We start from the raw sequence: 11,557 nt of genomic DNA on the forward strand, positions 1-11,557 counted from the left end.
TGTTAAAGGAAGAAAGGGAGGAGCAATAATATCTTCCTGATAAGAATTACACAAACAAGCACTTCATTTCTACAGACTTTATTTCATTTCCACAACTGTATTTCATGTTTACTGTTATGGTTTGCTTTGATATGGATTTGGACTTTTACCTGCAATATGCCCTTTGAATGTAGATATTCTCTCTGAATGCTGTAAAGTTGTGACTTCATTATTGTTAATGTGCTTTCATTTACACACACACACAATCCACTTTCAATCCACTTTCCAACTGGATTTCTACTGTGTGAACTGGCAAAATTCAGTTTGAAAGTGCATTGAAAGTGGATTGAAAGTGGATGAATTAGTGTGTGTAAGATCACAGCCAAAACCGATTTAATTAGTCAATTTATGCCAAACATTAAGTACAATCATAATTTTAACTAATTTATTCATAGCAACATTTTTGAATTCGGGTTATTACACCCTGACATGTTATTTGGTTCCGTATGTTATAGGAGTATAAGGAAAGTTTCCTGATCACATGGCTTGAATTTCCTAGCCCTTCGGTTACTTTGGGCTATATACTTGACTATGTTCTGTAAGACCTATTTTTAATGTATATAGGCAGTTGGTGTACTCACTGTTCGAACTGTGAATGCTGTGAACAATGTCATACTGCAGCAGACTATGCATATGTACAAAAGCCATAACGATAGACCTGATCCCCACTTTACAGATGAAGTATAAAGTTTTATCTCTAAACTGTAGGGGACTGAATAATAAAATCAAGAGCAAGAGGGTCTCTGCGCTCCTGAACAAGCAGAGACCAGACAGCTTGCTCCCACAGGAGATGCATTTAAAGCAAGCATCTAAGCAGGTTTTTAAATCCTCGTGGTAGGCTCAACAATTCCTAGCAGTGGGCTCCTCAAAATCATGTGGGGTGGCAAATCCTCTTTTCTAAAAACATCCACTTCTTTAATGAAGCAATAGAAATTGACCCATTAGGAAGATACATCTTTATTAAAGGGACTTTGGAAATTAAGAGAATCAAATTGGCTCCAATATACGCCCCCAATACTAATCAAATCTGTGTCACAGAAAAGACCTTAACGAAGCTCGACAGCTTCCAGGAGGGTGAGATATTGGTAGGAGGAGGTCCTAGGTCCTTTCCGCATTTGCCTGCCCTGTGGGACCTTTTATGGTTTCGCAGGGCCTGCAAAATAGAGCTCTTCCACCAGGCCTTCGATTAGGAGCCGTCACTAACGGATGAGCCATTGGAACATACTATGGCCCTTAGTGTTACACCGTGGGATGCCACTTTTTTCTTGGATCATGTTTAGAAACTGCCGCCATCTGTATTGTCTAACTTGCACTTTATGTTATTATGGGAGTTTTACTGTATTTATTGTCTTATTGCATTTTATCTCGTGTAAGCTGCCTTGAGCCAGTTCGCCCGGAAATGGAAAGGAATAAATAAATAATAAATAAATCCATTTTCTCAGGGGTCTGGAGATGAGCTGGAATTCTGGGGGATCCCCAGACCCCACCTGGAGGCTGGCATCCCTGATTAACAATTCAGTAGCACCACACTAGATGAGAAAGAAAAATGTTACAGCTGATTATAGATATACAACGTTTGCCACATTTCCAGGTCAGGGTTGAAAAAAGCTCATCTGTGCAGTTTTTCACCCAAGTGCCAACAGGTGTAAATGTACATCTTTCTCCTATAAAACAGAGTCTTTTGACTGGAAAAGGATTTCCCACCTTGAGAAATCCCTGTGGAAGAGCCACATTCTAATTTGGACCACAGCTCCACCCACGTGAGGACGTTCTTCAAACAACCAGTAGAGGAAGTTCATCACATTCAATAACCCTGCTGGAACACTATTTAAGCAGCGCCAGAGTCAAAATGTTATACTTTCGTGCTCTCCCTGCAGGCAAAATCAACCAACCTGGCATAAACCTTCCAAGAGGTAAAACAGTTTCCTTCTCGTTTGAGCCTGATCAAAAAATGAGAAGCGATTTTTGTTTGTTTGTTTAATGAAGTAAGATTTTTAGGAAGCGGGCGGTTGGGGGAGGAAAAAGGGAATGGGTTTAGCAGGACCCACAATGGGCTATTATTAAGATAGAGTCTGTCAACAGGGTATTGTTTTCTTCTGATAAATCTGGCAAACTGCTAAGAGCCCTGGCCAAGATCGGAACTTCAGAGGGGTTAGCTGTGTAATTCTGTTGTAGCAAAAGAAAACAGCAATCAGGGAACGGGCCGTGGCTCAGTGGAAGAGCATCTGCTCGGCCTGCAAAAGGTTCCAGGTTCAATCCCCGGCATCTCCAGTTAAATAAGACCAGGCAGCCGGTGATGTGAAAGATTTCCCCCTGAGACCCTGGACAGCGGCTGCCACTTTGAGTAGACAATACTGACTTTGGTGTATCAAGGTTCTGACTCAGTGTAAAGCAGCTTCACATGTGTTCAAATCCTGTGACAGCTACAGACATAAATAGCTTCAAGAGGGGGTTGGATAAACACATGGAACAGACTTGAAATACTGGCTATTAGCCACAAGGTCATGGAACAATCTGTCTGGGGCAGTGATACTCTGCATTCTTGGTGCTTGGGGGTCAACAGTGGGAGGGCTTCTTGAGTTCTGGCCCTGCTGGTGGATCTCCTGATGGCGCCTGGTATTTTTGGCCACTGTGTGACACAGAGTGTTGGACTGGATCGGCCATTGGCCTGATCCAACATGGCTTCTCTTATGTTCTTCTGCGCCACCGGAAAAAAGAAAACTAACAAGATTTATTCCAGGTGGGTAGCTGTGTTGGTCTGAAGCAGCAGAACAAAGTCTGACTCCAATGGCATCTTTAAGACCAACAAAGTTTTTTTCAAAGGATAAGCTTGCATGCAAAAGCTTATACCTCGAATAAAACTTTGTTGGTCTTAAAGGTGCCACTGTACTCAAACTTTGTTCCAAGATCTATTCCAGCTTCCGGAAGTTCATACTGGAATAAATGTTAGTCTTGAAGGTGCCACCAGACCTCTGTTTTGTTTCGGGTCAGAACACCCTATATAATAAACTGCTTTGATTGCACTGGCTCTGTGACATTTTGCATAATGTATTACTTTGCTAAGAAAATTCCCTATCACTACTAATCTGTCCAGGGAGGGTTCTGTCAGAGCTGTTCTCTCATGAGAAAAAGAGCCATTTCTGTCAAGAGCTCTCTCAGCCCCACCAACTTCACAGGGTGTCTGTTGTGAGGAGGGGAAGGGAAAGGCGCTTGTAAGCCACTCTGAGACTCCGAGTGAAGGGCGGCGTATAAATCCAATCTCTTCTCTTCTTCTTCTACCTCACCGGGTTGTTGTGAGGATAAAATGGAGGAGAGGGGAACGAAGCCACTTTGGGCCCCCATGGGGAGGAGAAAGGTGGGGTATAAATGAATTAAATAAATACAATAGATATATATTTTAAAATGCTATGAAGGAACACAGCATGGTTGAATGAGGCACCCCCCACACACACACCTCATCAGGTCCTGGCATGGTTGCCTCCCCCCTCCCAGGCTATTTCAGCACTTGAAAAGTGACGCACAACGACAGTACGAGAGCGCCTCAGCCCACCATGTTGTGGGGCCCTCGCGGCATTTTTAAATGGCGGCCCTGTCCTTGTGGCTGCCATGAGGAAGCCGTTGCATCTAGTTTGGAAAGTTAAATGTAAAGGTTTCCCTTGCTCGAAAGCCAGTCGAGTCCGACTCTAGGGTTGCGGTGCTCATCTCCATTTCAAAGCTGAAGAGCCAGCGCTGTCCGAAGACATTTCCATGGTCATGTGGTCGGCATGACTAAACACCAAGGCACACAGAACGCTGTTCCCTTCCCACCGAAGTGGTACCTATTTATCTACTTGCAATTTCTTGCTTTCGAACGGCTAGGTTGGCAGGAGCTGGAACTAGAGACGGGAGCTCACTCTGTCATGTGGCGCACTCGGGTCTCGAACTGCTGAACTACTGACCTTCCACAGCCTGCAGTTCAGCGTCTTAACCACTTGAGCCACCGCAGCTCCTAGTTTGGAAAAGAGAAGGACAAAAATAACCTCACTCAGGACAACTGTCTGCCCCAAAATACATGCCCTCCCGGTTCTGTAAGTCATATTTTGTTGAATTTGTGGTTTCTCACCCCTCTCTCTAAACTCTCTAAATTTTCCCCAGTCGGTGTCCACAATGCTACTGGGTCTCCTCCTCATCTGCGTGGGCTGGCACACCACGCCGGGGGGCGCAGAGGTGGTGACCTCTTTCGAAGCAACCTGCCCCCGGGTTTTCTTCAGGAATACCCCTCCGAGAATCGGACTCACACCCGCACGCCTGGTTCGAATCTGCCAGCGTTACGAAAACCAGTACCGTTACGCCACGATGTACGACAAGCCAAACCGCATCCCCCTCTACTCGGCCTACATCTACACACCCGGGAATGCAAAGAGACCCCAGAACTGGATGGTGGAACCCCAGGTAAGACCGGGGGGAGGGGTTTGAAGCCTTGGCACACCTCTAGCCTTTCCCCGCCCTGAGCTAAGGTTGCCAACCTCCAGGTGACGCCTGGAGATCTCCCGCTATTACAATTGATCTCCAGACGATCACAATCAGTCCCCCCTGGAGAAAATGGCTGCTTTGGAAGGTGGACTCTATGCAGGGGTCGTTTCGTAGAAAAAGAGCTAGGGGAACTCATTAGCATAACTTACCCTCCCTCTTCTCCTGCCTCCTCCTGGCTGAATGAGGGCCGGAAGTGGGGCGGCTGGAAGCAGGTGGCGGGGCTTTGTCATGTGCCCCACCCCTCCACACCTCACCCGGGGGAACTGCGATCCCCCGCGATCCCCCCCGAAATGACCTCTGACTCTATGGCATTGTACCCCACTGAAGTCCCTCCCTAACCCCTGTCTTCCCCAAACTCCACCCCCCCAGGCTCCACCTCCAAAACTCCCAAGAATTTCCCAACTCGGAGTTAACAACCTACAAGGTCCCTTCCAGCTCTAACATTCTATGATTCTATGAACCCTAGTTTCTGTCATGCAAGCTATTTCGATTAAGGTTGGGTCTTTGGGAACAACATCTCTGCTGTTAAAACGTCCAGTTCAACACTATTGTTACTGAAGGGTTCACAGTGGAGCCCTAAACAGAATCAGTCTTCTCAGCCCACTGACTTCAGTGGACTTAGAAGGACATAACTCTGTTTAGGATCGCCCTGCCAGTGTAGTACAGTGGTCTGAGTTTGAGACAAATACTTGAGACCCCAAGGTTCAACAAATTCCCCCTCAGCCAGGAAGGAGACTGAATGGATTTAGGCCGGTCATACCCTCTCTCTGGGTAGCCTGCCTTATGGGTTGTTGTGAATACAAACAGAAGGAGCCGTGTATGCAACAAATATTTTCTTTCTTTACTTATCTATTTACCTAATTTATACCTCACCTTTATCCCCAGTGGGGACCCAAAGTGGCTTACGTCACCCTCCCCTCCTCTGTTTTCTCATCACAACAACCCTGTGCGGTAAGTTAGACTGAGAGTGTGTGACTGGCCCAAGGTCACCCAGCGAGCTTCCATGGCAGATAAAATGTATACCATTGAAGGCACAGTGCCTGTGAAGGAGCTTCTCTGTTCTTGGCCACTCTTTGGGCTTTTCCACATTCTTACTGTCCATGCTTCTGAGTTCCTGTTGTTTCAGGGGAGTGTGTGTGTGTTTCTGTTCTGCATGTGTTTTGCTCCCTCTAGTGGTTGATTCAATATTACATTGGTTTATGTCCAGCATATCTCCCTGCAGATTTAAATTGCAGTTATTTATGCTAGACGTAATGCGATGTAATATTGGATCTACCACTAGGGGGAGCAAAACACGTGCAGAACAGGGGGAAAAAAACCCCCTGAAGTCCCAGGAACTCACATGCAAGGAAAATTAGAACACGGTCATTTTAACTCTGGCTTTCTGTGGCTCTCCTGTCTTTCAAAGCTTGTTCGTTCATCGTTGCAACCTGAAATGACTTCGGAAAAGGACCTCCTGAAAAAACGAGTCACACTGGCAGAGCTTAGGGAAAGTCAGGCCGTCCTGCAAGATTACAAGAACCTGATTGATTACAACCGGGGCCACCTCAACCCCAACAGCCACCAGCCCGACCTGGACGCCAAGAAGTCCACCTTCACCTTGACCAACACCGTGCCTCAATATACCAAGCTCAACTGTGGCTCCTGGGAGAATTATGAGGACAAGACGATGAAGGTCAAGACCCAAGGGTGCAAGGAAACCTTTGCCGTCGTGGGCGCAGTGCCAGGGAACAACTACATAGCCGGCGGGAGGGTGAACAAGCCCAGCCACCTCTGGTCTGCAGCCTGCTGTTACATAAACAACAACCGCATAAGGTCCTGGGCCATGATCGCCACAAACGATAAGGACGCGGTGGAAGAGCTCACTCTGGGGCAGTTGGAGGGGAAACTGGCTGGGCTGTATCAGCAGAACAGCATCTCTCTGTTCCACAGCGACTGTCCCCGGCAGTAAGACATTGGCTGCATCCGTCAAGTGGTCATGGGCTCCATATAGGGAAAATAATTAGCATGAGAAAAGTATATGATTATGGAGAATGGTATAACATTTAGTTAATAGCTAAATACATTTTATAGAAGATTTTTGTAGAAAAAACGGGTCTTGTTAATCAATGGCGATGCAAATGCTATAGGTCTTGGTGATTGTGTAACTTTAAGGTAGATCTAAAGTTAGACTTATAGGAATAAGATAGTTAAAAATATCGACGGCAAAATACAGATTTGCAAAACGTTAGGTGATCACACGGTGGGGAAAACAGCACTTAGAGATGCGGTGATTTAAGAGATACGATGTTGTTGTTATTACTCTTGTATATGTTTGTATGCCTGTCTGTCTGTTTAAAATACTAAAAATCATTATAATAAAAAGGGGTCGCCAACCTCCAGGTGGAACCTGGAGATCACCCGCTATTACAGCTCATCTCCAAACAATTCAGATCAGTTCCCCTGGAGAAAATGGCTGCTATGACGGGTGGGCTCTACGGAGTTATACCCAGCTGAGTTCCCTCCTCTCCCCGTACCCTGCCCTCCGCAGGCGCCACTCAAACAGCCTCCAGGTATCCCCCAACCCAGAGCTGGCAACCCCAGCTCCGCCCCAGAGCGTACCTTAAAGTGATTCGGCAACCTCCTCTTTCCACCCTGTTTGCTTCGAACATCTCAAACTGAAGTCAGAAATCCAAATCTAGGAACAGGGCATGTCAATGTCCCTGCTCTGGATCGAGGGTTACCAGCTCTGAGTTGGGGAAATTCCTGGAGATTTTGGAGGTGGAGCCCCGGGGAGGGCAGGGATTGGGGAGGGGAGGGACCTCAGATGGATACAACACCACAGACACCATCTTCCAAAGCAGCCATTTTCTCCAGGGGAACTGATCTCTGCGGTCCGGAAATCAGTTGTAGCTTCAGATCTCCAGGCCCCACCTGGAGGCTTAGCAACAAACACACAGGAAACATGGCACGGTTGAGTAAAACCCGAGAAATACCGTGTAACAAAAACAAAGTACACAATTCTAATATACTACTATAACTTCATTAAGTAAATCATGTACTTATCATATACAATAACGCCCTTAGTGCAACCTGATTATTATAATTAACAGCAATAGTATAAAGTATACAAATAAACACAGCAATATTCAATCTTGAAGAAATGTCCAAAGTTACAAAGACGAATATGCAGACAAGGTTCAATGTCTTGCTTTTAAAAAGAGATGTAGCAAACATCTTGCTGGCTGTCTTGCTTTCAAAAAGGATGCAGCAACATGCCGCCCAGGCAAAAATTGTGTGTTTTGAGACATTCTTCTTCGGGCAAATTATTTCTCCTGGAACCAAGGCTCACAAATGCTACAATGCACAAGTCAGGAAATTCTCTCTAGGTGGCTTCTCCAGTTCTCTCTCTTCTCTCCGGAGTTTTCTAACAGTGTAATCCTAAACAGATTTAGGGCTCTTTTTGTAGCAGGAACTCCTTTGCATATTAGGTGACACACCCCTGATGTAGCCAATCCCCCGAGAGCTTACAGTAGCCCCTGTAAGAAGAGCCTTGTAAGCTCTTGGAGGATTGGCTACATTAGGGGTGCGTCGCCTAATATGCAAAGAAGTTCCTGCTACAAAAAGAGCTGCCCCGGCGGGACCTTTCTAACTCCACTGAAGTCAATTTGAAGGCTGATTTGGATTGCACTACCATTGTTGTCTTTTCCAAATGGTTCGTGTAAAAGAGACTTTAAGAGAAAGTTTTATCTAGTTTGGAATGACAATACATAGACCTCTTGTGACTGTGCAATTCTCTGTTCTCACTTTCATGCATGCCAGTCTTTACAACGGGGATCTTCCTGTTTCTCCGCTGTAACCTCTGAGCCTTATCACCTCAGCTGTGTTCTTAGAATCATAGAATCATAGAGTTGGAAGGGACCTCCAGGGATACAGCCCAAAATGACATTTGCCTTTTTAGCAACCACATCACACTGCTGACTCATGTTCAGGGTATGGTCTACTAAGACCCCTAAATCCTTTTCACATATACTGTCCCCACTGAAATTAATTTTGTTTTAGCCAGTTTTTCAGCCTGTCAGGATCATTCTGTATCCTGACTCTGTTTTCTACTGTATTTGCTACCCCTCCCAATTTAGTATCATCTGCCAATTTGATAAGCATTTGGGGGGTCCCAAGTTTCAGACCCCCCCCCAACTCAGCATGGAGTTGGCGTTTTGCTGGTCAGTCAGCTGGTCCGGAGTGAGCAGAACCTCCTTATTTTTTTCTGTTTCGTTCAAGACCCTTTGGATTTTATCCCCCAGGCTCCCCAAAAAAGCAAGTGGAAACACATGGTACCTGTCAGACTCGGGCATTAAGCTTTCTATACCTGTTGTATTTGCTGCCTGGATTTTTCCTTTCAACTGTTATTCACATCTGTTCCTTAACCCTGTTCCCCTTATCAACTGCCCTCACTGCCATCGCATTCCTGGGGGGGGAGAGTGTAAGTGAATGTCTGTAGAATTAGGGAGGCACCGGCTTTAGTAATTCTTCTCAAAGCAGTACCTCAGGGAACTTTCACATGAGAATGATGAGAGTGTCCTTGAAGAGATAAGACTTTCGAATGGCTAGTTGGACCAATATATCTGTCATGGTTTGTTAGTATTGCTGGCTTGTGTGACAGTGTATGAATGGAATGTGGGTTTTGCTTATACACCGAGTTCCCGCTTTGCACCCCAGTCCTGACAAAGAAGTGCAACTCCTCAGCATCTCAAATATCCTAATAAAACTTTTTCTCAAGAAGGCCTGTATAGAGAGTGATTTGACTGGGAGCCTGACATACCCCTTGTGCGTGTATTAAGTGCTGTCAAGTTGCTTCTGACTTAACGGTGAACCTAGGAATTAATGTCCTCCTATCATTAACAGCCTTGAACAGGTCTTACAAACGGAGGCCCATGGCTTCCTTGACTGTGGCCCAATCTGCATTTGCTATGTAAAGCTGTTCCGTGCTGCTGTGGCGCCGGCTTCCCATTTGGCTCAGTATAAAGCTCTCCTCTGTCTGCATCAGGATGCAAGTTGTTTAGGGAGAGCACATGAGAGAGGGGGTGGGCATGCTTTCAACCCCTCCGCCCAAATATGATTGCAGAAAAATGTTCCCTGGCTGCTTTTAAATGCAGGCCACTGTATGTTTAGCTGTTTCCTTTGTGACAATTTGTGGCTGAGGACAGATTGGCAGTATGAAGCGCAAGGGAGGCGGGGCAAAAAGACCCGGACCAAGTTGTGCCGGGGATTCCCGGTCGCACTGCCCCTACTGATGTGGGAGCATACCGGGGAGGAGGCACAAGGAAATGTTCGCACTGTTGGCCCACCCCTGGTGGAGGTGCAGCTGTAAGTGGCTTTTTCCCACTCTGGCGACATGTGCCTATGCACATAGGTGCAGCACCGTGGCAATGTGGCTTGTTTGCAGCTTTTAGTATGCACACTTCCGGGAAGCGGGATCAACGCAAACCAGTTTGGTGTTGTAGTTAAGTGTGCGGACTCTAATCTGGGAGAACTGGGTTTGATTCCCCACTCCTCCACTTGCACCTGGCTGGATGACCTTGGGCAAGCCGTAGCTCTGATAAGAGCTGTTCTTGAAAAAGGGCAGTTCCTGTCAGAGCTCTCTCAGCCCCACCTACCTCACAGGGTGTCTGTTGTGGGGAGGGGAAGGGAAAGGAGTTTGTCAGCCGCTCTGAGACTCCTTTGGGTAGGGAAGGGTGGGGTATAAATCCAATCTCCTCCTCCTCCTTCTTCTCCTTCTTCTCCTTCTTGGGTCAGTCACAGTTCTCTCAGAGCTGTTCTCTCAAGGGCAGTTCTCTCAGAGCTCTCTCAGCCCCACCTCCCTCACCGGGTGTCTGTTGTGGGGAGGGGAAGGAGTTTGTAAGCCGCTCTGAGACTCCTTTGGGTAGTGAAGGGCGGGGTATAAATCCAATCTCCTCCTCTTCTTCTTTTTCTTCTTACTTCTCTCCATTGAGAGAACTGTCCGTCGATTCCTACTCTTGTTTCCTGTCATTCCACCAGTTTTTAATCCGTAAGAGAGCTTTTCCTCTCATTGCAGCTTGTCAGCTTTCCACTTCCCCTTTGTATCTTTCACAGACAGTCTCCACCCACAAAATGTCAGGATTTTTTGCCACCTCCTAGGAGAACATCAGCTCCAGACCGAGAGAACATGTCCACGTGCAAAAGGTCATGAGGACAAGAGACACCAAAACTCATGAGGGAGCCACGTCTAGGAGGCCCAGTGGCTTGTCTTGCCCCAGAACTTTACCAACTCCACTTTCAGGATTTTGTTTCCCTTCTATTTAGAAAGCACCCTTTCCAGTTCATAATACAGAAATCTGTACAGTTTGTTCTTCTTTGTAATGCAGAAGAAAACTGCAGTACAGTAAGTCATTCCCTCTGCCCAGAGAGCTTAGGGACTTGCAGTTCTGTAAAAGGGGGCTTCGGAATATTTGAACCGAGAATTCTCAGCGCTCTCACCCAACAATACAGGAAGCCACAGCAGTAAAAATATAAGGACATAAGAAAAGCTCCACTGGATCAGACCAAGGGCTCATCTAGTCCAGCGTCTTAAGAATGACAGACCAGTCGTCCACCTAGGCCAGAATCTGGGTTCCCACAGCCGCCAACTAGTTGCCCTGGAGGACCAGCAAATGGGGCACAGAGGCCAAGGTCTTCCCCTTGGTGTTATTTCCCAGCACTTGACTGGAGCTTGACTGCTGCTGAATAGGGAGGGTTGCTTTACTTGCTACGGCTAATAGCATGGAGGTTTGTAGTACACAGGGCTTTTTTTGGTAGAAAAAGCCCAGGAGGAACTCATTAGCATAATAGGCCACACCAAACAACAGAAACTCATTAGCATATTAAGCCACACCCCAACAGCATGGGAGACCAGCTGAGCTCTGAGCAGGAGCAGGAGAGAGAGCTGTGAGAGAGGTGAGTGGGTTTCTTTTAATTGCTTTCAGCTGAGAGAATTCAGCTAAGGATATTTTGTGGGGAAACTGTGTTT

The 11,557-nt window shown here is 46.5% G+C and overlaps 1 protein-coding gene across 1 annotated transcript; it reads left to right on the forward strand.

The window, feature by feature from the left end:
* Nucleotides 1-1,883: 1,883 nt before the first annotated feature.
* On the forward strand, nt 1,884-6,502 carry LOC107121724 (endonuclease domain-containing 1 protein-like). Its single transcript, XM_015424705.1, has 3 exons — nt 1,884-1,952; nt 4,174-4,470; nt 5,960-6,502. The coding sequence occupies exons 2-3, from the start codon at nt 4,186-4,188 to the stop codon at nt 6,500-6,502; spliced, it is 828 nt and encodes a 275-aa protein (XP_015280191.1). The 5' UTR covers nt 1,884-1,952; nt 4,174-4,185.
* Nucleotides 6,503-11,557: the final 5,055 nt, after the last annotated feature.

This window comes from Gekko japonicus, unplaced genomic scaffold (genome assembly GCF_001447785.1).
Source record: "Gekko japonicus isolate JY-2015 unplaced genomic scaffold, Gekko_japonicus_V1.1 scaffold2865, whole genome shotgun sequence".
Taxonomy (NCBI): domain Eukaryota; kingdom Metazoa; phylum Chordata; class Lepidosauria; order Squamata; family Gekkonidae; genus Gekko; species Gekko japonicus.

Coding starts and splice junctions, on each gene's coding strand:
- LOC107121724 (XM_015424705.1), top strand. CDS start 4,186: ATGCTACTGGGTCTCCTCCTCATCTGCGTGGGCTGGCACACCACGCCG. Junction 4,471..5,959: donor ACTGGATGGTGGAACCCCAG/GTAAGACCGGGG, acceptor TGTCTTTCAAAG/CTTGTTCGTTCATCGTTGCA.